General features: G+C 44.2%; 1 protein-coding gene across 1 annotated transcript; it reads right to left on the bottom strand.

Moving 5' to 3' along the window:
* Nucleotides 1-418: 418 nt before the first annotated feature.
* Nucleotides 419-23,668, bottom strand: LOC145393587 (lipid scramblase CLPTM1L). Its single transcript, XM_080267708.1, has 11 exons — nt 23,557-23,668; nt 21,797-21,967; nt 20,474-20,665; nt 17,795-17,911; nt 16,947-17,230; nt 8,943-9,084; nt 7,228-7,416; nt 6,126-6,316; nt 5,119-5,254; nt 3,053-3,168; nt 419-2,032 (listed from the first exon to the last, which is right to left on the bottom strand). Exons 2-11 carry the CDS (start codon nt 21,959-21,961, stop codon nt 1,954-1,956), a joined length of 1,611 nt encoding a protein of 536 aa, XP_080123834.1. The 5' UTR covers nt 21,962-21,967; nt 23,557-23,668; the 3' UTR covers nt 419-1,953.
* Between the last annotated feature and the right edge of the window lie 3,569 nt (nt 23,669-27,237).

Genomic DNA, 27,237 nt, shown 5'->3' with positions numbered 1-27,237 from the left:
CCGTACACAAAAAAAATGTGAAAACAACTGGCGGTGAGAGAGAGAGAGAGAGAGAGAGAGAGAGAGAGAGGAGAGAAATTGGTTACACAGTATAAGTTGTTTACAGATAACAGATACAGTATTTTCTTTGTTATTGCCATCTTGATCTTGTCCCTCACTACAGTTTCCCTCCCCTCCCCTCCGTCTTCCTTCCCTCCCTCTGTCTGTCTCTCTTCCCTCCCTCCCTCCCTCTGTCTGTCTCTCTTCCCTCCCTCCCTCCCTCTGTCTGTCTCTCTTCCCTCCCTCTGTCTGTCTCTCTTCCCTCCCTCTGTCTGTCTCTCCTCCCTCCCTCTTTCTGTCTCTCTTCCCTCCTTCCCTCTGCCTCTTCCCTCCCTCTCTCTGTCTCTCTTCCTTCCCTCCCTCCCTCCCTCCCTCTCTCTCTCTCAGGGCAATAAGTGTCTGGGGATGGTGAGAAATTGGATATATAAGCTGAGAAATAGAAATAGGAGTGGGTTTAATTTATGTCAACTATCATTCTTATTATTTCCTTCTTGTTGGGTAGGGATGGATTTTGATGTTACTGTTCTTAAATTGTTGTTCTTGCTGTTCTTACTAGTTCTTCTTTCTGCTCGTGAACCCAGTGGACTGCAGGCTGACTCCTAACCTCCTCCTGCTGCCCACCATCGTCGTTTTCGGGGATAGGGAGGGAGTTGAGGGACGTGTGTGTGTAACCAGGCAGTGGAGCAGCCTGTCTCTACCAGTGCCACCACCTGAAGGCTTCTCTCCATCACAAAGCAGTTACCTAAGTCTACAGTACATGGTGGCAGAGGCCATCATTCACTCACATGATGTAGTGCTGCCTACATCATCCTTCTACTTTCTACATTATCACTTTTTTTGTATGTCTGCCTTCCTCTCTTCCTATTTCTCACCATCATCCACTCACTTGATGTAGTGCTGCCTACTTCTTCCTTCACCTTTATCATTGTTTTTCTGTGTCTGTCCTCCTCTCTTCCTATTTCTCACCATCATCCACTCACTTGATGTAGTGCTGCCTACTTCTTCCTTCACCTTTATCATTGTTTTTCTGTGTCTGTCCTCCTCTCTTCCTATTTCTCACCATCATCCACTCACTTGATGTAGTGCTGCCTACTTCTTCCTTCACCTATATCATTCTTTTTCTGTGCCTGTCCTCCTCTCTTCCTATTTCTCACCATCATCCACTCACTTGATGTAGTGCTGCCTACTTCTTCCTTCACCTTTATCATTCTTTTTCTGTGCCTGTCCTCCTCTCTTCCTATTTCTCACCATCATCCACTCACTTGATGTAGTGCTGCCTACTTCTTCCTTCACCTTTATCATTCTTTTTCTGTGCCTGTCCTCCTCTCTTCCTATTTCTCCCATCTTTCCTGTCACTTGTTATTACTCTTCTTTCCTTTTCAGCTGGCTTTACATTGAGTGACAACCTAATGGTTTCCTGTAAGCCAGGAAACCATTTACAACGCTGGGTGGTAACCATATAACCAACCCATTCGTGTTCCCTACGTGTCAACAAGTGGGTTGGTGGAGGGTTAGTGCCCCTCCCCGTAAAACAACTAACTCAAAGACAAACGGCCACCCCTTATGGGATTATGGCGTCTGGCTAAAGATAGACACAGATAGATAGACAGATAGACAGGCAGTATATACAAGTGACCAGTTCAAAATGTCTTTCCCTATCTAAATAACATCAAGACATCAGCAAGAATTGAATGAGAGAGAGAGAGAGAGAGAGAGCCAAGACAGTGAGATGCTTGTGTCTATACCCCGTTCACTCAAACCTGACAATGGGGTATAGACGCAATTAATTCGAACATTTCTCGGCTCCAGCTGTCAGATCTGAGTGAACGGGGTATAGGAGACCGGTCAACGGCCCCTGCGCGGCGTTGTGCGTTTGGGAATCCACCTGTCAGGGGCTCCAACCATCGCGTTTCTTTACTCCTGTTTCTTCTTTGGCGTCTCCTCACCACACTCGCCAAATTCGTTCACTCGGCTCTTGTCTACCGGGTACAGCCTGGAAACAGAGGAAAATATAGGAAACGAAAGGAAAATCATCATCATCATCATTATTATTATCATCATCACTGTCATCATCATTATTATCATCCTCATCATCACTGTCATCATTATCATCATCATTGTCACCATCATCATCATCATTATCCTCATCATTATCCTCCTCCTCCTCATCATCATCATCACTGTCATCATTATCATCATCATCATCATAGTCATCATCATCATCATCATTATTATCATCACCACCACCACCACCACTGTCATTTACATAATCATCACCACTATTCCAAAATCATCACCACCACCATCTTTGTCATCATCATAAGGGTCATCACCACAACCATCACCATCACCACCACCATCATCAAATTCCTTTCTGTCTGTATTTCCTACTGCCTATGACCTCCAGTGTAGGTAGGTAGGTAAGTTAACCAATACTTCCAGTCCTTCATGTATGCAACAGGTCAACTCTGGAACTCCCTCTGTCTGTATTTCCTACTGCCTATGACCTCCAGTGTAGGTAGGTAGGTAGGTAAGTTAACCAATACTCCCAGTCCTTCATGTATGCAACAGGTCAACTCTGGAACTGTCCCCCTCTTTCTGTATTTCCTACTGCCTATGACCTCCAGTGTAGGTAGGTAGGAAGGTAAGTTAACCAATACTCTCAGTCCTTCATGTATGCAACAGGTCAACTCTGGAACTGTCTTCCTCTGTCTATATTTCCTACTGCCTATGACCTTCAGTCTTTCAAATGCAGTGTGTCCAGGCATCTCAAAATGAATGCATCTTGAATTTGGCTCTGTTATATTGTTTTTGTTTTTCTTGGAGGGAACAATTTGTGAGCTTCTGGCCTTGGGTTCCTTCTTCCTTCCACACACACACACACACACACACACACACACACGCACACACACACACAAGAGAGAGAGAGAGAATATAAATACATAGATAGGCATGCAGACAACACACAAAGAATATGAGAGAGAGAGAGAGAGATCCCAACCCTGTGACTCACCATCGCTGCACCAGGTAAATAACAAACACAATATCGTCTCGGAAACAGGCCACTCGGTGCGCTGTCGGCATTGTTATGATGAACGCAAAGAGGTCATCGATGAACGTGTTGAACGCCTGAGAGAGAGAAAAGAACATTATTATTATTATTATTATTCCATCCGTCCATCATCCAATCCTGTGTTGCCCCATGAGGAGCATAGGAGCCCGGGGCTAGGCAAGTTGGTGCTGACATTTAAGATGAGAGTGACCAGCCTCACTCATCCCTGAGTGGCATTACATGAGCAATAAACCCCAACCACCCCTTGGATATAAACCTGCACCGGCTCAATCTGATTGGAGCGCCTTAATTACCCACTAAACCACCAGGCGCCATAATTTGGTTATATGGTTACCACCCAGCGTAGTAAATGGTTTCCTGGTGTACAGGAAACCATTTGGCTTGTCACTCAGTGTAGAGTCACCCACAGGCAGAAGGAAGAGGAAAGAATGAAGGAAGGAAAGACAGAAGAGGGAGTGTAAAGTCACCCACAGGCAAAAGGAAGAGGAAAGAATGAAGGAAAGAAAGACAGAAGAGGGAGTGTAAAGTCACCCACAGGCAGAAGGAAGAGGAAAGAATGAAGGAAAGAAAGACAGAAGAGGGAGTGTAAAGTTACCCACAGGCAGAAGGAAGAGGAAAGAATGAAGGAAAGAAAGACAGAAGAGGGAGTGTAAAGTCACCCACAGGCAGAAGGAAGAGGAAAGAATGAAGGAAAGAAAGACAGAAGAGGGAGTGTAAAGTCACCCACAGGCAGAAGGAAGAGGAAAGAATGAAGGAAAAAGACAGAAGAGGGAGTGTAAAGTCACCCACAGGTAGAAGGAAGAGGAAAGAATGAAGGAAAGAAAGACAGAAGAGGGAGTGTAAAGTCACCCACAGGCAGAAGGAAGAGGAAAGAATGAAGGAAAGACAGAAGAGGGAGTGTAAATTTACCCACAGGCAGAAGGAAGAGGAAAGAATGAAGGAAAGAAAGACAGAAGAGGGAGTGTAAAGTCACCCACAGGCAGAAGGAAGAGGAAAGAATGAAGGAAAAAGACAGAAGAGGGAGTGTAAAGTCACCCACAGGTAGAAGGAAGAGGAAAGAATGAAGGAAAGAAAGACAGAAGAGGGAGTGTAAAGTCACCCACAGGCAGAAGGAAGAGGAAAGAATGAAGGAAAAAGACAGAAGAGGGAGTGTAAAGTCACCCACAGGTAGAAGGAAGAGGAAAGAATGAAGGAAAGAAAGACAGAAAAGGGAGTGTAAAGTCACCCACAGGCAGAAGGAAGAGGAAAGAATGAAGGAAAGACAGAAGAGGGAGTGTAAAGTCACCCACAGGCAGAAGGAAGAGGAAAGAATGAAGGAAAGAAAGACAGAAGAGGGAGTGTAAAGTCACCCACAGGCAGAAGGAAGAGGAAAGAATGAAGGAAAGAAAGACAGAAGAGGGAGTGTAAAGTCACCCACAGGCAGAAGGAAGAGGAAAGAATGAAGGAAAGAAAGACAGAAGAGGGAGTGTAAAGTCACCCACAGGCAGAAGGAAGAGGAAAGAATGAAGGAAAGAAAGACAGAAGAGGGAGTGTAAAGTCACCCACAGGCAGAAGGAAGAGGAAAGAATGAAGGAAAGAAAGACAGAAGAGGGAGTGTAAAGTCACCCACAGGCAGAAGGAAGAGGAAAGAATGAAGGAAAGAAAGACAGAAGAGGGAGTGTAAAGTCACCCACAGGCAGAAGGAAGAGGAAAGAATGAAGGAAAGAAAGACAGAAGAGGGAGTGTAAAGTCACCCACAGGCAGAAGGAAGAGGAAAGAATGAAGGAAAGAAAGACAGAAGAGGGAGTGTAAAGTCACCCACAGGCAGAAGGAAGAGGAAAGAATGAAGGAAAGAAAGATAGATGAGGATGGAAGGAAAGAAGGATGGAAGAGAGGAAAGGGTGGACACCCGAGAGCGGCACTACATCGAGTGAGTGGATGGTGAGCGCCCCCACCTACCACAATCAATCCCTACCTTATACATAAACGCTCATCAATCCCCACCTAAAGTACTCGTCAATCCCTACCTTATACATAAACGCTCGCCAGGGCAGATGCGCCACACTCTTCAGCTTGTAATTGATGAAGAGTTGAGGCAGCATAAACAGGAAGCCAAATGCGTACACGCCATTGACGAGGGTGTTGACGATCCATGAATACCAGCTGAAAACATGAATAATAATAATAATAATAATAATAATAATAATAATAATAATCTATCTATCTATTGCCAGACGCGTTAATTCCGTAAAGGGTGGCCACAAACAAATCGCCTCCATGTCACCCTGTCCCCTGCCATTTCATTGCCCTGCTCCCAGCTCACACCCCCCTCTCTCATATACCTCTCCACTCCATCCCTCCATCTCATCCTTGGCCTTCCCCTCGCTCTCCCCCCTTCGACCTCACTCACATACACTCTCCTCGTCAGTCTCTCACTCTCCATTCTCTCCACATATCCAAACCACCTCAGTGCATTTCTCCTAATCTTTTCAACCACATCCACATCCACCCCACAACGTTCCTTCACTTCTTCATTCGTCAACCTGTCCCTCCATGTCACTCCACATGCTCCTCTCAAGTAACTCATTTCCACTGCTCTCACTCTTGACTTGTTCCCCTCTTGCAAGGTCCACGCCTCGCTTCCATACATCAGGGTAGGGATCACGATACTATCATGCAGTGACTTCTTAACTTCCATACTCACCTCCCTATTTCTCATCACTGCTTTCAGTGAACCAACAACCTTCCTTCCCTGCTGTACCCTTTCAAGCACTTCATCCCCAAATGCAGTTAACATACTGCTCTAGCCACCAACAGGAGGTACGGAGGGGAGGCTGCCAGAGATTGAGCAGGTTGGGGGCTTTATAAACGAAATGAAATGAGTATAAGCACCATGTACCTGCGATGTGGAGTAAAAGACTATAAAAGTAACAAGTAGGGAGGCTGCCAGAGATCAAACAGGAGAAAAGCTGCCAGAGATCGAGCAGGTTGGAGGCTTTATAAACGAAACGAGTGGGGTATAAGCGCCACGTACCTGCGATGTGGGGTATAAAGGAGTGAATATATAGCTCCGGCAACCAGCAGTGGGTAGAGGAGGTAGCGAAGGTAGGTGAAGCCTTCAGAGTCCAGTTCCTGTGTGGTACTTTCAGCATCTGTCCGCCCGCCCTCCATCCACACCCGCCGCCCAGACACTCGGATGTGGAACGCCTTGGTTACCTTCCACAGCTGTTAGGGAATACGGAATATTAAAAAGGAGAAAGATTGCATTTGGTGACACATAGATAGACAGATGGATAGAAAGATAGACAGTGATTCAGTTATGTGTCTATTGTACATTATTTTCATTATAATTAGCCTGATAGATTTGAGGAATATAAGGTACAAGGAATCAGTGTGTCTCATCACCAATACCACCACCAATACCACCTCAATACCACCACCAATACCACCTCAATACCACCACCAATACCACCACCAATACCACCTCAATACCACCACCAATACCACCACCAATACCACCTCAATACCACCACCAATACCACCTCAATACCACCACCAATACCACCTCAATACCACCACCAATACCACCACCAATACCACCTCAATACCACCACCAATACCACCTCAATACCACCACCAATACCACCTCAATACCACCACCAATACCACCTCAATACCACCTCAATACCACCACCAATACCACCACCAATACCACCTCAATACCACCACCAATACCACCTCAATACCACCACCAATACCACCACCAATACCACCTCAATACCACCACCAATACCACCACCAATACCACCTCAATACCACCACCAATACCACCACCAATACCACCACCAATACCACCTCAATACCACCACCAATACCACCTCAATACCACCACCAATACCACCACCAATACCACCATCAATACCACCACCAATACCACCTCAATACCACCACCAATACCACCTCAATACCACCACCAATAGCACCTCAATACCACCACCAATACCACCTCAATACCACCACCAATACCACCTCAATACCACCACCAATACCACCCCAATACAACAATCACTGTACCTCACCTCAATCACACCACCAATACCACCTCAATAACATCAATACAACAATCACTACCTCACCTCAATCACACCACCTACACCAGCTGGCACCAACACCAACAGGCTGGTATTTTCGTCCAGTAGGTAGAGGAAAATGATGACCTGTGACACCGCGCGCCACGCCACCGAGGATGGGGAGATGCCGGCCATACTGCGTCGACCGCGCCAGAACGAGATGTCATTCTTGAAGGCCAGGAAGTCAAACAGCATCTGGGGAGAGGAAGACCGAGAATGTGACACTCTTTAGGAAGTCATGCAGCATCTGGGGAGAGGAAGACCAAGAATGCTGTACTCTTAATGCGATAAAGCTGCCATTTCTCCAACATGAATACTCTTTTCACTCTAACTTGGCCTAAAATTGCCATCTCTCCATCTTGAATGCTGAGTTGTAACTATAGATTAACACTGGAATATGATGCTAGTCACGAAGAAGTGCTATGGAAAGGATGTAGAGCTGTTGTAACAATAGATTAACACCAGAATATGATGCTAGTCACGAAGAAGTGCTATGGAGAGGATGTAGAGCTGTTGTAACAATAGATTAACACTGGAATATGATGCTAATCATGAAGAAGTGCTATGGAAAGGATGTAGAGCAAATAGATTAACACTAGAATATGCTGCTAGTCATGAAGAAGTGCTATGGAAAGGATGTAAAGCCAATAGGTGACACTAGAATATGATGCTAGTCACGAAGAAGTGCTATGGAAAGGATGTAGAGCCGTAGTATTGTCTTTTTAACACTAGAATATGATGCTAGTCATGAAGAAGTGCTATGGAAAGGATGTAGAGCCGTAGTATTGTCTTTTTAACACTAGAATATGATGCTAGTCATGAAGAAGTGCTATGGAAAGGATGTAGAGCCGTAGTATTGTCTTTTTAACACTAGAATATGATGCTAGTCATGAAGAAGTGCTATGGAAAGGATGTAGAGCCGTAGTATTGTCTTTTTAACACTAGAATATGATGCTAGTCACGAAGAAGTGCTAGGGAAAGGATGTAGAGCCGTAGTATTGTCTTTTTAACACTAGAATATGATGCTAGTCATGAAGAAGTGCTATGGAAAGGATGTAGAGCCGTAGTATTGTCTTTTTCTGCCACTGAGCTACGTGAAATAAGCTGCAAAAGGACAAAAATCTGGGCCAAGTTAAGGTGAAAGGAGTATAGTCAATGATATTACTTAATTCTTGTATATGAGTGGTTATGCTAAGAAAGGGAAATAATAATGAGTGAGAGACTAACAGGGAGAGTGTGTGAGTGACGTGGAGGGTGGGCAATGGAGGGGAAGACCAAGGATGAGATGGAGGGATGGGGTGGAGAGGTATATGAGAGAGGGGGTGTGTGAGCTGGGAGCAGGGCAGTGAAATGGCGGGGGACAGGGTGACATGGAGGCGATTTGTTTGTGGCCACCCCTTACGGGATCAAGGCGTCTGGCAGTAGATAAACAGATACGGAGATGGAGACAGAAAATGATATAATACGAGAGAGAGAGAGAGAGAGTGAGAGAGAGAGAGAGAGTGAGAGAGAGAGAGAGAGAGAGAGAGAGAGAGAGACACACACACACACACACACACACAGACTAAAATCAACCACATACGTACGTGCGACAAGAAAGATAATAAAGAGGAAGTACAGATTGGTGTCGGAGAAAACATCCTTCATTTGACAGACACAGAGATGGAGACGCAACATGATACAATACGAGAGACAGACAGACTAATAACCGCAATACGTACATGAAGAGCAGCGACGAGGAAGGTAATAAAGAGGAAGTACAGATTGGTGTCTGAGAAAATGCCTTTCACTTCATCCAGGTCCTTCGCTGAAAACCCCAAGTCCGACATCGGCTTGAGAGCAGCCTCGAACTGTAGCCATAACCTGTGGAGCATCAATGGCATCAATCATCATCATCATCGTAAATTATCATTATCATCATCATTATTATAAAATGGTAGATTACAAGTGGAGAAGGGAGAAGAAGTGAGCAGATGGAGAGAACACTTTAAGGAATTGTTGAACATAGAGGATGGAAGTAATGCGAGTATAAGTGGCTGGGGAATGGCTGGGAGAAGGAGTGAGGTGAGAAGACAGGAAGAAATCAGTAGGATAGAAGTTGTGGAAGCAATGAAGAAAGTTAAAATGGGGAAAGCCCCAGGAATTGATGGAGTGTGTGCTGAAATGCTGAAGCATGGGGGAGAGATAGTAGTAGAATGGATGTGGAAGATGTGCAGATTGGCCTGGGAGGAAGGTAGAGTCCCGGAGGATTGGAAGTCAGGTATAATTATTCCCTTGTACAAAGGAAAAGGGGAAAAAGAAGTGTGTGGTAATCATAGGGGCATTTGTCTTCTTAGTATAATAGGAAAAGTGTATGGTAGGATACTTATTGACAGAGTTAGAGAAAGAACAGAGAAATTAGTTGGAGAAGAACAGGGAGGCTTTAGGAAGGGAAGAGGTTGTGTAGATCAGATATTCATTCTTAGATCTTTAGTGGAAAAGTTTCTAGAGAAGGGAAAGAAGTTGTATGAGACTTTCATGGATTTGGAGAAAGCATATGACAGGGTGGATAGACAAGGATTGTGGAAAGTGTTAAGAATATATGGAGTAGATGGGAAGTTGTTGAATGCTGTGAAGAGTATGTACGATGGTGCGATGGCTGCAGTGCGTGTGGATGGTGAACTAAGTGAATTTTTCTCTTTGAAAGTTGGGTTGAAACAGGGATGTGTCATGTCTCCATGGTTGTTCAATCTGTACATGGATGGGGCAATAAAAGAGGTGCAAGGTAGGGTAGTGGATGTTGGAGTGGCCCTGGTGAGAGAGGATAGTGTTTGGAAACTCCCTGTAGTGTTGTTTGCAGATGATACTGTGTTGTTGAGAGAAGACGAAGGGGAGCTGCAAGGCTTGGTGGATGAGTTTGGGAGAGTGTGTAAGAAACGGAATCTAAAGGTGAATGTAGGGAAGAGTAAAGTGATGGTCTTTGAGAGAGGTGAAGTCAGTGAATGTACAGCCAGGTTGGATGGTGAGGAATTGGAAAATGTGAGTACATTTAAGTACAGTAATCACTCCAATATCTGGAGTAATAGAGCCATCGGTACGTTCGGTTACTGGTTTTGTCCGGATATTGGGCCCCAGCTTATGGACTTGTACTTATGGACCCTAACTCAGAGAAACACCTATACAACTCCCTCTGGACATGCACAGTACTTATTTAACACCCAAATCACATCAATAAGGCACATAAATGACTGAAATAAATACAAAAGAAACATAAAATGAGGGTTTAGAAGTATGTTCATACATTAATAAACATTCTGGTACTTATGGACCCTAACCTAGCCTAACTTTGAAAAACACATTCCTACTGCACATGCATAGCTACTAACACCCTATTCACACCAATAAAGGACATTAAAGAGTGAAATGAAGTAAGTATAGTATGGAAAAAAGTACAGTATGAAACACTCTGGTAAGTATAGTATGGAAAAAAGTACAGTATGAAACATTCTGGCTACTTACAGCAAGTCCCTGACGACCTCGATGAATAACCGCCTCCTCTCGAACTCTGACAGTAAGAATGATTTCCTGAAGCACTTGCACTACACTCTTCCTGAAGTCTTGCACTGAACTTAGTCAATAACACACAGAAGTCCGTTCTCTTCACAGTGTTCACTTTAGTCCAAATAATGTTCCAGTTTAATTTAGTGTTGCACATTAACTTTTCCCAAGTTTTTTTAATTTTCCAAAGCCAAAACAAAGAAGGTTAGTTACATTAAATTTTGTTTCCACTGAGTCTTTTCTCTCATTTCGAAAACCTTAACACAACACACCGTTTTTTTCACTGCACAACACTCAAAATTCCCGTGTGGTCTAGTGGAAAAGTTCTTGCTGTTATTCACTGTCAGAGTCCGAGAGTATCACTGGCAGGCGACCAAGGGGTGCATCGCTGGGTCATGGTGATGGCGTACCAACTGCAGAAGACTCTGACGAAAGCCGCAAACTCACGTTGAGCGGTGACTCCACTGTAGCTGATGTGCTGGGCTGTGGCTCGGAGCATGAGGGCCTGTCTTGGGGAGGCAACGGAGTGGAGCCAGGGCTTGGCACAGCAGGGATCACGGGCCTGAAAAAACTGTCAATCGTTGACTGACGCAAGGACCGATGATTCTGGCGATTGATGATGCGCTGCCTGAAAGCACGCACTTCCTCCACGAGTCCCAAGGGCCCCATCTCCCTGTCGCAGTCCGGGTGTTCCAGGTAGTCTAGGACGAACTCTAGATGTTCCCGGAGTGCGCTCAGCTTGGGGATGGCTGGAGTAGTGTCCTGCTGAGAGGAGTCTGCATCATCGTCGCCTTCGTCGTCAGAATCTTCAAGTTCGGGACTGACACCAGCAACTGAAGACGCGATCTCGATATCAGACAACGTCTGATACCCAGGATCGCCCTCGTCGTCGTCCAACCACTCACGAACATTGTCCACATCAACATCGTCGCCGTGCGTACGTAGCCGTGCATGGAAGTCATCCACGTCAAAGCCCAGAAAATCGTACTCCACATCTGTTCCGAGAAGCAGACGAGACCAACCATTTTCAAGAGTTTTCACAAGGACTTCCTTCCATGCACTAGCCCAGTTGTACAGCGCAGACTTGATGTTGTAGCGGCGAAGGTTTTCCAAAGTCCGCTTGCCTCGAGTGTCACGTCCTTCCCTGCGCTCGTCCTCGTCCTCGAGAACAACCATCACCTCGTCCAGGAACTTCCGACGGTACAGGCGCTTTGTTGCCACAATCACTCCTTGGTCCATGGGTTGAATGAGAGCAGTCGTATTAGATGGCAGAAACATGCACCTAATACGGCCATTCTCAGCAACCAAGTCCTTGTCGCACGGGTGGGCAGGTGCATTGTCGAGCAGAAGGAGAGCCTTTACCTGGTCACGAGGGATTCCCAGTGTCTTCGTCTGGTAATGGATGACCTCCTTGACGAAGTGATGGTGAAACCAGTCTTTGAAAATCACAGCTGTGAACCATGCTTTCAAAGAATGGTACCATACGACAGGAAGGACATCCATCACCCCACAAAGGCACTGAGGCTGCTTTGCACGGCCAACAACAACGGGCTTAAGCCGGTGCATGCCATTAGCACTGGCACAACACAAAGCAGATATCCGTTCCTTAGAAAGCTTGCGGCCAAGTACACGCTTCTCCGTCTCCTCGGCTAGAGTGTTCGTTGGCAGCGAGCGATAGAATAGGCCAGTTTCGTCTGAGTTATAGACTTGACCGAGAGTGAGGCCCTCCCTGTCGATCAAGCCTTTCACCTTGTGCCGAAATTCGTCAACTCCATCCTCGTTAGCGTCCAATGCTTCGCCATGTGCTTTACGGTTAGTAAGGCCATGTCGCAACTTGAATGCGAAGAGCCAACCCTCGGATGCCTTGAAGTCTAGGGCGTCGTGAAGCCTTGCGAACTTCTCAGCAGCAGCCTTCAGCTCCGTTCCACGTACCATCACACCAGCTGCACGTTGCTGTCGGTACCAAATCAACGTGGATCGGTCGATTTCTGCAAACTTGGGGGTAAACATAACCTTCCTTTCCACGTTGCGTTTGCTTCGCGACGAGAAGTCAGCCGTGTACTGTATGAGTTTGTCTCGGGAACGTTTGATATCGAACAAAGTCGACCGGGCCAGGTTGAACTCGCGGAGAATGCGGGAAGAAGACCAACCTGCATCAACTTTCTCCAATATCTCCCTCTTCTTTTCCAGAGTCAACACCACTCTCTTCCTTTTCTCAGGTGGCGGGGCCATCATCACACACACTAAGAGGAGGGCCGAGAGCAGCAGGAGGCCCTGCAGCAAGTACGGCACCACCACAAAAGCGAGCACGTGGGCAGCCATGGCGAAGAGCGTAGGTCCAGTTGCGGTGAGAGACAGGCGGGAAGTGGGGAGGATGCAGCGGCGCTCTATCGGACGTCGGAGGAATGACGAACCAAAACAATGCTCTCCCGCGGCGCGCGCGGCAAGTTCAAATTACGGACGGCAAAAAATCGATTTAAAAAAATTTTTTTTTTGGGTTTTCGGACCATTTTGGGAATGTTGGATCCCAGGACGATAAGGTCCGGGTAGTGGGGATGTTCGGTTATTGGGCATCCGGATATTAGAGTGATTACTCTTGGGTAGTGTGATGAGTAAGGATGGAGGTTTGGAGGGTGAAGTGCTTGAAAGGGTACAACAAGGAAGAAAGGTTGCTGGTTCTTTGAAAGCAGTGATAAGAAACAGGGAAGTGAGCATGGAAGTGAAAAAGTTACTACATGACAGTATTGTGATACCAACTCTAACGTATGGAAGTGAAGCTTGGACGTTGTTGGAAGGACACAAGTCAAGAGTGAGAGCAGTGGAAATGAGTTATTTAAGAGGAGCCTGTGGAGTCACATGGAGAGACATGCTGACGAATGAGGATATAAAGGAGTGTTGTGGTGTGGATGTGATAGGAAGTGTTATGAGGAACACACTGAGGTGGTTTGGCCATGTGGAGAGGATGGAGGGTGAAAGACTGACGAAGAGAGTGTATGTGAGTGAGGTGGAGCGGGGAAGAGGGAGGGGGAGGCTGAGGATGAGATGGAGGGATGGGGTGGAGAGGTATATGAGAGAGGGGGGTGTGAGTTGGGAGCAGGGCAGTGAGATGGCAGGGGACAGGGCGATCTGGAGGCGATTTGTTTGTGGCCACCCCAAACGGGATTAAGGCGTCTGGCAATAGATAGATAGATAGATTATTATAACTGTCATCACATTCAATCAACTTGTTCTTCATCATCATCAATCATCGTCATCATCATTGTCATCATCCATCAATCACCATCATCATCATCCATCAATCATCATTATCATCATTCATAATCATCATCCGTCAATCAACTTCATCATCGCTACTGTCACTGTCATTGTAATCATAGTTATCACTGTCGTCATACATCAATCATCATTATCATCGTTACTGTCATCATCATCATCATCATCGTCGTCTATTACCGTTATCCGTCAACCATCAATCATTATCATCATCATCAGTCAATCACTGTCACCCCCAGCGTTCATACTTCTCACCTTCCACACCCAATTGTCATTCCCCATCCTCTCCACATGCCCAAACCATCTCAGTCTACATCAATCAATGCCCTAATGCCGGCTCTCCATGCTGCTTGATCTCTGGCAGCCTCCCTATTCAGTCCTTTATCCCTGAGGTCACACTCTATGACCTCGTCCCAGGTCTTTTTCGGTCTGCCTCTCACAACCCCACCCCCAACGTTCACACTTCACACCTTCCACACCCAATTGTCATCCCCCATCCCCTCCACATGCCCAAACCATCTCAGTCTATCTCAATCAGTGCCAAATGTCTTTCCCAAGTTAATTAAATTTCCATCCATCCATTCATCATCCACTCCTGTGTACACCGCTCGCTGGTGCAGTGGTAACGTTCTCGCTTGCCAACTGGTGGGCGGGAGTTCGCGCCTCGCTCAGGTTGTGAAAAGTTTCACTGACGAAGTGGGTGGTTACTGTCCCCCTTGAGCAAGGGGACAGGTGTGTGCGTGTGTGAAGGTATCAGCCTTGCCCTTGGATCGGACTATATGAGCTCTCAGCTCCCTTCCGGGATGGTAAAAAGCTGACGATCACGACCATCAAGTGATCCTGACCGACCCGGTGCCCTATGAGAAGCGTAGGAGCCCGGGGCTAGGCAAGTTGGTCCTGACATTTAAGATGAGAGTGACCAGCCTCACTCTTCCTTGAGTGGCATTACATGAGCAATCAACCCCAACCACCCCTTGGATATAAACCTGCACCGGCTCAATCTGATTGGAGCGCCTTAATTACCCACTAAACCACCAGGCGCCATAATTTGGTTATATGGTTACCACCCAGCGTAGTAAATGGTTTCTTGGTGTACAGGAAACCATTTGGCTTGTCACTCAGTGCAGTCACCCACAGGCAGAAGGAAGAGGAAAGAATGAAAGAAAGAAAGACAGAAAAGGGAGTGTAAAGTCACCCACAGGCAGAAGGACGAGGAAAGAATGAAAGAAAGACAGAAGAGGGAGTGTAAAGTCACCCACAGGCAGAAGGAAGAGGAAAGAATGAAGGAAGGAAAGACAGAAGAGGAAGTGTAAAGTCACCCACAGGCAGAAGGAAGAGGAAAGAATGAAGGAAAGAAAGACAGAAGAGGGAGTGTAAAGTCACCCACAGGCAGAAGGAAGAGGAAAGAATGAAGGAAAGAAAGACAGAAGAGGGAGTGTATAGTCACCTGTAGGCAGAAGGAAGAGGAAAGAATGAAGGAAAGACTGACAGAAGAGGGAGTGTAAAGTCACCCACAGGCAGAAGGAAGAGGAAAGAATGAAGGAAAGAAAGACAGAAGAGGGAGTGTAAAGTCACCCACAGGCAGAAGGAAGAGGAAAGAATGAAGGAAAGAAAGACAGAAGAGGGAGTGTAAAGTCACCCACAGGCAGAAGGAAGAGGAAAGAATGAAGGAAAGAAAGACAGAAGAGGGAGTGTAAAGTCACCCACAGGCAGAAGGAAAAGGAAAGAATGAAGGAAAGAAAGACAGAAGAGGGAGTGTAAAGTTACCCACAGGCAGAAGGAAGAGGAAAGAATGAAGGAAAGAAAGACAGAAGAGGGAGTGTAAAGTCACCCACAGGCAGAAGGAAGAGGAAAGAATGAAGGAAAGAAAGACAGAAGAGGGAGTGTAAAGTCACCCACAGGCAGAAGGAAGAGGAAAGAATGAAGGAAAGGAAGACAGAAGAGGGAGTGTAAAGTTACCCACAGGCAGAAGGAAGAGGAAAGAATGAAGGAAAGAAAGACAGAAGAGGGAGTGTAAAGTTACCCACAGGCAGAAGGAAGAGGAAAGAATGAAGGAAAGGAAGACAGAAGAGGGAGTGTAAAGTTACCCACAGGCAGAAGGAAGAGGAAAGAATGAAGGAAAGAAAGACAGAAGAGGGAGTGTAAAGTCACCCACAGGCAGAAGGGAGAGGAAAGAATGAAGGAAAGAAAGACAGAAGAGGGAGTGTAAAGCCACCCACAGGCAGAAGGAAGAGGAAAGAATGAAGGAAAGAAAGACAGAAGAGGGAGTGTAAAGTCACCCACAGGCAGAAGGAAGAGGAAAGAATGAAGGAAAGAAAGACAGAAGAGGGAGTGTAAAGTCACCCACAGGCAGAAGGAAAAGGAAAGAATGAAGGAAAGAAAGACAGAAGAGGGAGTGTAAAGTCACCCACAGGCAGAAGGAAGAGGAAAGAATGAAGGAAAGAAAGACAGAAGAGGGAGTGTAAAGTCACCCACAGGCAGAAGGAAGAGGAAAGAATGAAGGAAAGAAAGACAGAAGAGGGAGTGTAAAGTCACCCACAGGCAGAAGGAAGAGGAAAGAATGAAGGAAAGAAAGACAGAAGAGGGAGTGTAAAGTTACCCACAGGCAGAAGGAAGAGGAAAGAATGAAGGAAAGAAAGACAGAAGAGGGAGTGTAAAGTCACCCACAGGCAGAAGGAAAAGGAAAGAATGAAGGAAAGAAAGACAGAAGAGGGAGTGTAAAGTCACCCACAGGCAGAAGGAAGAGGAAAGAATGAAGGAAAGGAAGAAAAGAAGGATGGAGGAGAGGAAAGGGCAGACACCCAAGAGCAGCACGAGTGAGTGGATAGTGAGCTTCCCCACCTAAACAAATGAATAAAAAAAATAAATCATCTAATTCAGCTTATAATCTAGCCTTCCCCTTCTCTCTCTCTCACCTCAGCTTGCCGTAGGAGATAGGAGCGTACACGAACGTCAGAGTAACAGTGCGTGTGTCTGGGGTCACCAAAACAAGGTCCCTTAGCCTGGCGCTGAGATTATCGACGTGCAGCAGTGGGAGGTAACGTCCCCGGGAATCCAGTCTCAAGCTGCGTCCCAGGTCGTAGGGCAGGTTGTGGCGGGGCAGTGGTATGGGGTCGGTTAAGATGCTGAGAACCACGCGCGACTGGAAGTGTGTGGTGGGACGCGGGTCATACTGGCTGGCCTTGTGGTTACTCTCAACCTGTGGATTTATTATTATTATTATTATTATTATCATTATTATTATTCATTCATTCATCATCCAATCCTGTGTTGCCCCATGAGAAGCGTAGGAGGCCGGGGCTAGGCAAGTTGGTGCTGACATTTAAGATGAGAGTGACCAGCCTCACTCATCCCTCAGTGGCATTACATGAGCAATAAACCCCAACCACCCCTTGGATATAAACCTGCACCGGCTCAATCCGATTGGAGCGCCTTAATTACCCACTAAACCAATCTAAGTAAATTTAATCATCATCATCATCACTTTTATCATCACCAAATCTATTACCTTTACACATACCCAGTAATCATTCTGTCTGTCTGTCTGTCTGTCTCTCATTCTCTCTGTCTCTCTCTCTCTTTGTCTGTCTGTCTCTTTCTCTGTCTGCCTCTCTCTCTCTCTCTCTTACCACCACCATCATCTTTATACAAAATCTTCATTCTTTCTCTTTCTCTCTCTTCCCCCCCCCCCACTCTCTCTCTTTTTCTCTCTCACCACCATCATCATTATAAAATATCATCACTCTCTCTCTCTCTCTCTTACTTGGTCTTCTTCATCCTTGCCCAGTAGGTTGAAGGTGGCAGGGTCCGGTGTGTGGTAGTGTGTAAGTTTTGAGAACGCGTACACGGACTGCTCATCAGACACCACATCATCCCAGTGCTGAAATGCACATCACCATCATCATCATTACTACCATCACCATCATCATCACTACCATCACCATCATCATCATCTTCATCACTACCATCACCATCATCATCATCTTCATCACTACCATCATCATCATCATCTTCATTACTACCACACCATCATCATCACTATCATCACCATCATCATCACTATCATCACCATCATCATCACTACCATCACCATCATCATCATCTTCATCACTACCATCACCATCACCACTACCATCACCATCATCATCACTACCATCACCATCATCATCACTACCATCACCATCACCACTACCATCACCATCATCATCATTACTACCATCACCATCATCATCATCTTCATCACTACCATCATCATCATCATCATCTTCATTACTACCATCACCATCATCATCATCACTACCATCACCATCATCATCATCTTCATCACTACCATCATCATCATCATCTTCATTACTACCATCACCATCATCATCATCTTCATCACTACCATCATCATCATCATCATCTTCATTACTACCATCACCATCATCATCATCACTACCATCACCATCATCATCATCTTCATCACTACCATCATCATCATCTTCATTACTACCATCACCATCATCATCATCACTACCATCACCATCATCTTCATCACTACCATCATCATCATCACCATCATCATCACTACCATCACCATCATCATCACTACCATCACCATCATCACTACCATCACCATCACCTTCATCACTACCATCACCATCACCACTACCATCACCATCATCATCACTACCATCATCATCATCACCATCATCACTACCATCACCATCATCATCACTACCATCACCATCATCATCATCATCTTCATTACTACCATCATCATCATCCTCATCACTACCATCATCATCACCACTACCATCACCATCATCATCACTACCATCACCATCATCATCATCATCATCTGCATTACTACCATCATCATCACTACCATCACCATCATCATCATCATCATCATCTTCATTACTACCATCACCATCATCATCATCTTCATTACTACCATCACCATCATCATCATCTTCATCACTACCATCATCATCACTACCATCACCATCATCATCATCTTCATTACTACCATCATCATCACTACCATCACCATCATCATCATCATCATCATCTTCATCATCATCACCATCATCATCATCATCATCACCATCATCATCTTCATTACTACCATCATCATCACTACCATCACCATCATCATCACTACCATCACCATCATCATCATCATCATCTTCATTACTACCATCATCATCACTACCATCACCATCATCATCATCATCATCACTACCATCACCATCATCATCATCATCATCTTCATCACCATCATCATCTTCATTACTACCATCATCATCACTACCATCACCATCATCATCATCATCATCACCATCATCATCTTCATTACTACCATCACCATCATCATCATCACCATCATCATCTTCATTACTACCATCACCATCATCATCATCATCATCACCATCATCATCTTCATTACTACCATCACCATCATCATCATCACCATCATCATCTTCATTACTACCATCACCATCATCATCATCTTCATCACTACCATCACCATCAACATCATCTTCATTACTACTGTCATCATCACTACCATCAACATCATCATCACTACCATCACCATCATCATCATCTTCACCACTACCATCACCATCATCATCATCATCATCTTCATTACTACCATCAACATCATCATCACTACCATCATCATCATCATCATCACCATCATCATCATCACTACCATCACCATCATCATCATTATAATTGTTACCATCATCATCATCATCACTACCATCACCATCATCATCATCACTACCATCACCATCATCATCATCACTACCATCACCATCATCATCATTATCATCATTACTACTGTCATCATCATCATTATCATCATTACTACTGTCATCATCATCATCATCACCATTACCACCACCATCATTATCACTACCATCATCATCACCATCATCATCATCATCATCTCAAATTTCTCTTTTTTTTGGGCCATTATTCTGTTAAGGAAGCTCCCTAACACCTTTTCCTAGGCAATTTATTTTGTTTATTACACCTTACTGTCATCTTGTTACAGACATCCTTCCAATAACCAGCTGTATGCAAAAATAAATCACTAAGGAAGAGGTGTTAGGGAGCTTCCTTAACTGATGGGAATATACATGGAGGTGATTTGTTTGTGGCCACCCCTTATGGGATTAAGGCATCAGGCAAGACAGATAGATAGACAGATAGATAAGTAGACAGACAGACAGACAGATAGATAGACAGATGGCTACACAGATACACTGAGACAGATAGATATTGATAGATAGATAGCCAGAGACAGACAGACAGAAGCAATGAACGCCAACGTGGAGGACAAAGAATAATTAAAAGAATAAGTCACCTATGTACGGACGTTTGGGGATGTGAGGAAGAGAGGGAGATCAAAAGTGGAGGACAAAAAATGAATAAAAGAATAAATCACCCGTGGATCGATGTCCGGGGATGTGAGGAAGACATGGAGATAGAAAGTGCCGTTGTCGCGAACTCTCCGAGGCAGAGACACCTCCACGCTGGTCTCCTGGGGTGTGTGGTAGTCAAAGTCTTCTATCCAGTGAATGCGAGCGAGATCCGATGCCTCCCTGGGCTGTCGCTTGAGGGAGGTGTAGGCCACGAGCTGTTGAAACGATGGGAGATAGTTAATAGATAGGAGATAGTTAACAGCAGATAGATAGGACAGTTAACAATAAATAGATAGGAGATAGTTAACAGTGGATAGACAGGAGATAGTTAACAGTGGATAGATAGGATAGTTAACAGCAGATAGATAGGAGATAGTTAACAGTGGATAGATAGGATAGTTAACAGCAGATAGATAGGAGATAGTTAACAGTGGATAAATAGGAGATAGTTAACAGTGGATAGATAGGAGATAGTTAACAGTGGATAGATAGGAGATAGTTAACAGTGGATAGATAGGAGATAGTTAACAGTGGATAGATAGGAGATAGTTAACAGTGGATAGATAGGAGATAGTTAACAGTGGATAGATAGGAGATAGTTAACAGTGGATAGATAGGAGATAGTTAACAGTGGATATATAGGAGATAGTTAACAGTAGATATATAGGAGATAGTTAACAGTAGATATATAGGAGATAGTTAACAGTAGATAGGAGATAGTTAACAGTGGACAGATAGGAGATAGTTAACAGTGGATAGATAGGAGATAGTTAACAGTAGACAGGAGATAGTTAACAGTGGATAGATAGGAGATAGTTAACAGTAGATAGGAGATAGTTAACAGTGGATAGATAGGAGATAGTTAACAGCGGATAGATAGGAGATAGTTAACAGTATGAAGAGAGAAACATGTTCTTTACACAGGAAAAATCATCCAATATATTACCACTATGCAAGGAATTGAACCCGTGACCCTCAGGATGGAGGATGAGAGACTGACGAGGAGAGTGTATGTGAGTGAGGTGGAGGGGGGGAGAGGGAGGGGGAGGCTGAGGTTGAGATGGAGGGATGGAGTGGAGAGGTATATGAGAGAGGGAGGTGTGAGCTGGGAGCAGGGCAGTGAAATGGCAGGGGACAGGGCGACATGGAGGCGATTTGTTTGTGGCCACCCTGTGAGGATTAAGGCATCTGGCAATAGATAGATAGATAGATTATTATAACTCCTAATCCAACTCCCATCATCATCATCATTATCACATTCTGGCTACAGACAGATGGATAGATAAAGAGACAAATAGATAGATAAACAAACCGATAAACAGATAGATAAACAGATAAACGAGTACCTGAAAAGATGGATTATATGCGATGAGTGGTTGGATGCAGTCGGTGGGCGTGGGGCAGGAGGGCGGGATGAAGAGTTGTCCGAGGGTCCACACCGAGTGTAGGATATACGCCACAAACACCCCACACACCACCGTCGTCAGGGAGGGAAGCTGGTAGCCCGTCATCGCGCGCTGGGGAGGCAACACTATCAACGCCATCATCATCATCACTCATTATCATTTGCGCTCAGCGATGCACTACACATCCACCTAATCATTGTCATTTCTGTACATTTGAGCCTGCAAATATCCTCTTCCTGTACTGCCCAGGTCTCACTACCATACAGCATTACATTCCTAACACATGCTGCATACAAAGACCCCTTAGCACAGAGGGAGAGCCCTCTCAGTGTCAGGAGAGGCAACAGCTCCCTGAACTTCTTCCAACCATTCCTCACTCTAGCCACAGAGCTGCTCCAGCCCCACCTCCAGCACATAACATGTCTCCCAAATAACAAAACTCTTCCACACACTCAAGAGACTCACCAGCAAGATCAGTCCTTTCACGCCTGACAATATACAATTCTTTTCTTTTATTCTAAGTTATGATTCACCTTTGCCTATAATTTTCAAACTGAGGGTTAGACGTAGGGCAAAATTCCTGTGTTAGGAAGCTCAGTAACACCTCTTCCTCACTGGTTTATTTCTGATTCTGCTCCGTTACTAAATTCGCCCGTGTTATTCATGCTGGAGGGAGAGGGAGGGGGAGGCCAAGGATGAGCTGGAGGGATGGAGTGGAGAGGTACTGGTATATGAGAGTGGAGGGTGTGAGCTGGAAGCAGGGCAATGAAATGGCAGGGGACAGTGTGACATGGAGGCAGTTTGATTGTGGCCACCCCTTACGGGATTAAGGAATCTGGAAATAGACTGATAACGGCAGACATTTATTCATGCAATCTATATTGACATTAAAAAGATTTAAGAAGCAAAAAAGATGATACTGATGAGTAGTTTGGAAAATAAATCACTAAGGAAGAGGTGTTAGGGAGCTTCCTTACCTGGCAGGAATACACAACATAAGGCTGTACACTTGGATGAAATTTATTTGCAGTTTTAGGGGATGAAATGGAATGAAAATGTTTGCCAATCAGAAAAAAAATTACTTTCATCCCTGTGTTCTCGGAAGTTAGCGTTCAGGTCCACATTCATTGTTCAATTTTACACTTCCCAACACACTTTGGACAAACTGAGCATATGGCTAGTTGTCTCCATAAATTCCTTCACTCCTAAAGTACTCTTCTACATTAAATAAACCTGTCTTGAGGTAACATGAATAAACACAAAAATAAATCACGAAAATGAAGGTATTAAGATCATTGGAAAAAAAGCCAAATCATAAATGGTGACTTGGTTTGGAAAAGATGCCAAAATCAGGTAATTATCCAGAAAAACATCACCCCTTTGAGTCAGATCGTTACGCTGGCCTGTACCATCGTATAATATCTTAAAATTCAATTATTATAGACATAAATTGGGTTGGTACCTTAATCCATCCACAACTAACCCACAGCTGCCATGTTTTTCCTGATAATTACCCCCATAATAATTTAAACCACACCAAAATATCATGCATACTGTATCTGTAATTCAAAATAATTAAAAAAATGAGTAACAGACGACAGGTTAAATTTTTCCGCATGTGCTTTGGCAAATCTGGATATAATCGGCGTGAATCAGGCATAAATACATTTCTCAATATTTAACGAATAAAATGGACTCACCTACACATATACAACTAGTACTCCGTGAAAACTTCCCACCTGGCAGCCGTCATAGCCTATATTGGTGTACTACAGCCACACACACACACACTAACACCATACATTGTTAAACAGCTGACGGCCACGACTGTCAAACCCCACAATGCCGCTAAACTCATCATACATCGCTAGGATATTGCTAACCTTATCGTAATATATACAGAAATGCACTAAAAATTGCTAGAATAAGTGCAAACAACAGCCGTTATGCCCTACATTCTTCAACTACCGCCTGTCACACATTGAAAGGACACCTCACCCTCAGATGCTGCTGAACTCACCTAAATCGCTAGAATACTGCTAACCTTGTCGTGAGTCGCTAAAATATTGTTATACACAAAAATACTCTCAAAAAGAGGTGGAAAGTACAAATACCTTTAGAGTTTGGCAAAATACTGATGAATTACCCACACTAGATCTAAAATATGGTTGAAATCTATAGTTAAGCTATTGCTAAATACAGACAGTTCTTGAGGTGACTTAAAAAAAGCTAGAAAGCGTCGAAAACAATAATATCGGCATAAATTCATTAAATACCTAGATTATAGCCAAAATATTACTAAAATCTCTTAAGTACTGGTATGATTGTAATTACAGGTAACATACACTGGAGGCAGAGGTGGGGAGGGGTTGAGGAACTTGAGGTGGAGAGTGGTATGAGTTGGAGTGGGGACGGCTTAAAGTCGGACGACAGAGTGACATGGAGGCAATTATAGGGGTCCACCTCCTCCCGTAGTACAGTGTCTGACTATGAATGGATGTAGGGAAAAACAAAGGGGACGGATGGCGCAGCCACTGGGGAGGCCAATCCTTGGTCAAAAAGCACAGCCCTCTCATTTGAAATTTTAGTTTATTTAATGTGTGCCAATTGTGCAATAATACTCCCCCCCCCCCTTTAGTTACAGTTTGGCCTCACCTTGACCCTTCCCCATTAATGAAGACCTGCTGACTACACCACTGGTGGTGAACCCCATTGTCACAAGGGCACATAATTTACAACCTGGGTTTATGACATTAACAACACCTGGCTTTTGAGTCTGTGGCAGACTGTTCAACAACTATTCTGGGACACAAGGCCACTGCATCATGCAATTATTGCATGGAAACAGAAGAGTGGAGGTTCTTCCAGATTACATGTTTGAATGGATGAGACTGTACTGCATTACTACCACCTTCCATAAATTAAGGTGCTGTGATACATAATATACCTACCAACTCACAATAACAGGCCAGTGAGCCAATGCCCGAATCGGCTCAGTCAAGTGGCACTCAACCCTGATGCTGCAGGACCAGAGGCTTTGTGGCAAATCCTGCAACTCAAGTAGTCTGTCAGTCATGATTGTTGTCACAATCTTCAATGCTTGTTGATGTCACTCTGGCTCCAGGCTGTTATTTTTGTTTTTTCTTGGAGGGAACAATCTTGTGGTCTTCTGGCCTTTGGTTCCTTCTTCCTTAAAAAAAAAAAAAAAAAAAAAAGGGCAGCAGACTTATATGACAAATGTACACCTGGTGAACTGCAGGAGAGAGAGAGAGAGAGAGAGAGAGAGAGAGAGAGAGAGAGAGAATCAGTAGTTAAACACAAACACATCCATTTTTCCTCATCTTTTATTATGGCTAGACAGCTTAGAGAGAGAGAGAGAGAGAGATCGTTGAGGGTTAAACACACACACATCCGTTTTACTGCTTTTATTACATGACTAGACAGCTTAAGTCCTTTACAGTAACTCCTTAAGTACAACACGTTTTAACATGATTGCCCCGTCAACAAAAATATTATGTATACGTTTGGCGGCTGCGCTGTTTGAATGGCCATATGTAACAGCTGTTTTTTTTACGAGCTCTCTCAAAACCTCTTCCTTGGTGATTTATTCTGATATTCTGTAGAGTACATGACACCTTTAGCTCCTGAAAACCAATAATGTCCTTCTATTATTATTATTATTATTGTTATTATTATTATTATTATTATTATTACAGTAAACCCTCAATATAACAAACCTTTGGTCACCATATCCGGCAGAAGTTCGCTCCCTGGCCTGGTAAGTGTAATGTAACAGTACTACATTACATTACAGGCATTGTATTTATATGTACATCTTCATACAGGATGGTATTTACTGTACATCTATCTATCTATCTATCTATTGCCATAATCCCATAAGGGGTGGCCATTTGACTTTGAGTTATCTGTTTTATGGGGAGGGGCACTAACCCTCCACCAACCCACTTGTTGACACGTAGGGAACATGTATGTACTGTATAATTACATAAACCACTGAATTCTCCATGTCAAACTTCATAGAGTAAGTTGTGGTGGTGCACGTAGGACCAAACCACTCCACGGATATAGCTACCTTGGGTCAGTAATCTATCTATTTATCAATTGCTAGACGCCTTAATCCCTTACGGGGTGGCCACAAACAAATTGCCTCCACATCGCCCTGTCCCCCGCCATTTCACTGCCCTGGTCCCAACTCACACCCCCCTCTCTCATATACCTCTCCACTCCATCCCTCCATCTCATCCTTGGCCTTCCCCTCCCTCTTCCCCTCTCCACCTCACTCACATACACTCTCTTCGTCAGTCTTTCACCCTCCATCCTCTCCACATGGCCAAACCACCTCAGTGTGTTCCTCATAACGCTTCCTATCACATCCACATCCACACCACAACACTCCTTTATATCCTCATTTGTCAGCCTGTCTCTTGATTAATAATGACCATCAGATACAACGAACTTTCAGATATAATGACCCCCCCCCCAATTAGCTCGTTATATTGAGGGTTTACTGTCATTTATTTGTGGTCATGGTATTTTATTTAATTTGGGAAAGACCTCATGCACCTTTTTTTGAGTTTATGCTGCCTACATCCACCCACTTCAGTTTGAAAAATTTAAACTGAATGATAATAATAATAATAATAATAATAATAATAGTAATAATAATAATGATAACAATAATAATAATAATGATAATATAGTAATAATAATCCATCCATCCAACATCCCATAATAATAATAATAATAATAATCTATCTATCTACTGCCAGTCGCTTTTATCCCTTATACGGGATGGCCACAAACAAATCGCCTCCACGTCACCCTGTCCCCCACCATTTCACTGCCCTGCTCCCAACTCACACCCCCCTCTCTCATATACCTCTCCATCCCTCCATCTCATCCTTGGCCTTCCCCTCCCTCTCTCCCCCTCCACCTCACTCACATACACGCTCATCATCAGTCTCTCACTCTCCATAATAATAATAATAATAATAGCAATAATAATAATAATAATAATAATAATAATAATAATAATAATGATCAAAATACGTCTACACAACCCTTCTATACCCATTATACTCTAACTTGGCCTAAAATTGCCATCTCTCCATCTTGAATTCTGAGTTGTAACAAATGATGAACGCTAGATTATGATGCTAGTCACGAAGAAGTGCTGTGGGAAGGATGTAGAGCCAAAGTATTGCCTTATTCTGCCAGAAATACACAAATCTGGGCCAAGTTAAGGTGAAAAGACTATTGTAATTATTTTTTTTTATTATAAGGGTTTTTATATATGGAAGAAAAATATGAGAGAGAGAGAGAGAGAGAGAAATATGGGAATGAAGTGCATATAGGTAAAA

This window comes from Coenobita brevimanus, chromosome 3 (genome assembly GCF_032717465.1).
Source record: "Coenobita brevimanus isolate Jiangsu-jjx chromosome 3, ASM3271746v2, whole genome shotgun sequence".
Taxonomy (NCBI): Eukaryota; Metazoa; Arthropoda; class Malacostraca; order Decapoda; family Coenobitidae; genus Coenobita; species Coenobita brevimanus.
This window is presented reverse-complemented; position numbering and strand designations above follow the sequence as displayed.

Excerpts from the sequence above, each read along its gene's own strand:
- LOC145393587 (XM_080267708.1), bottom strand. The coding sequence starts at position 21,961 with ATGACGGGCTACCAGCTTCCCTCCCTGACGACGGTGGTGTGTGGGGTG. Across the intron at positions 7,417-8,942 it reads TCCTCGTCGCTGCTCTTCAT|ATGCTGTTTGACTTCCTGGC; the intron begins GTACGTATTGCG and ends TCCTCTCCCCAG. Across the intron at positions 5,255-6,125 it reads CTTTATACCCCACATCGCAG|CTGGTATTCATGGATCGTCA; the intron begins GTACGTGGCGCT and ends TCATGTTTTCAG.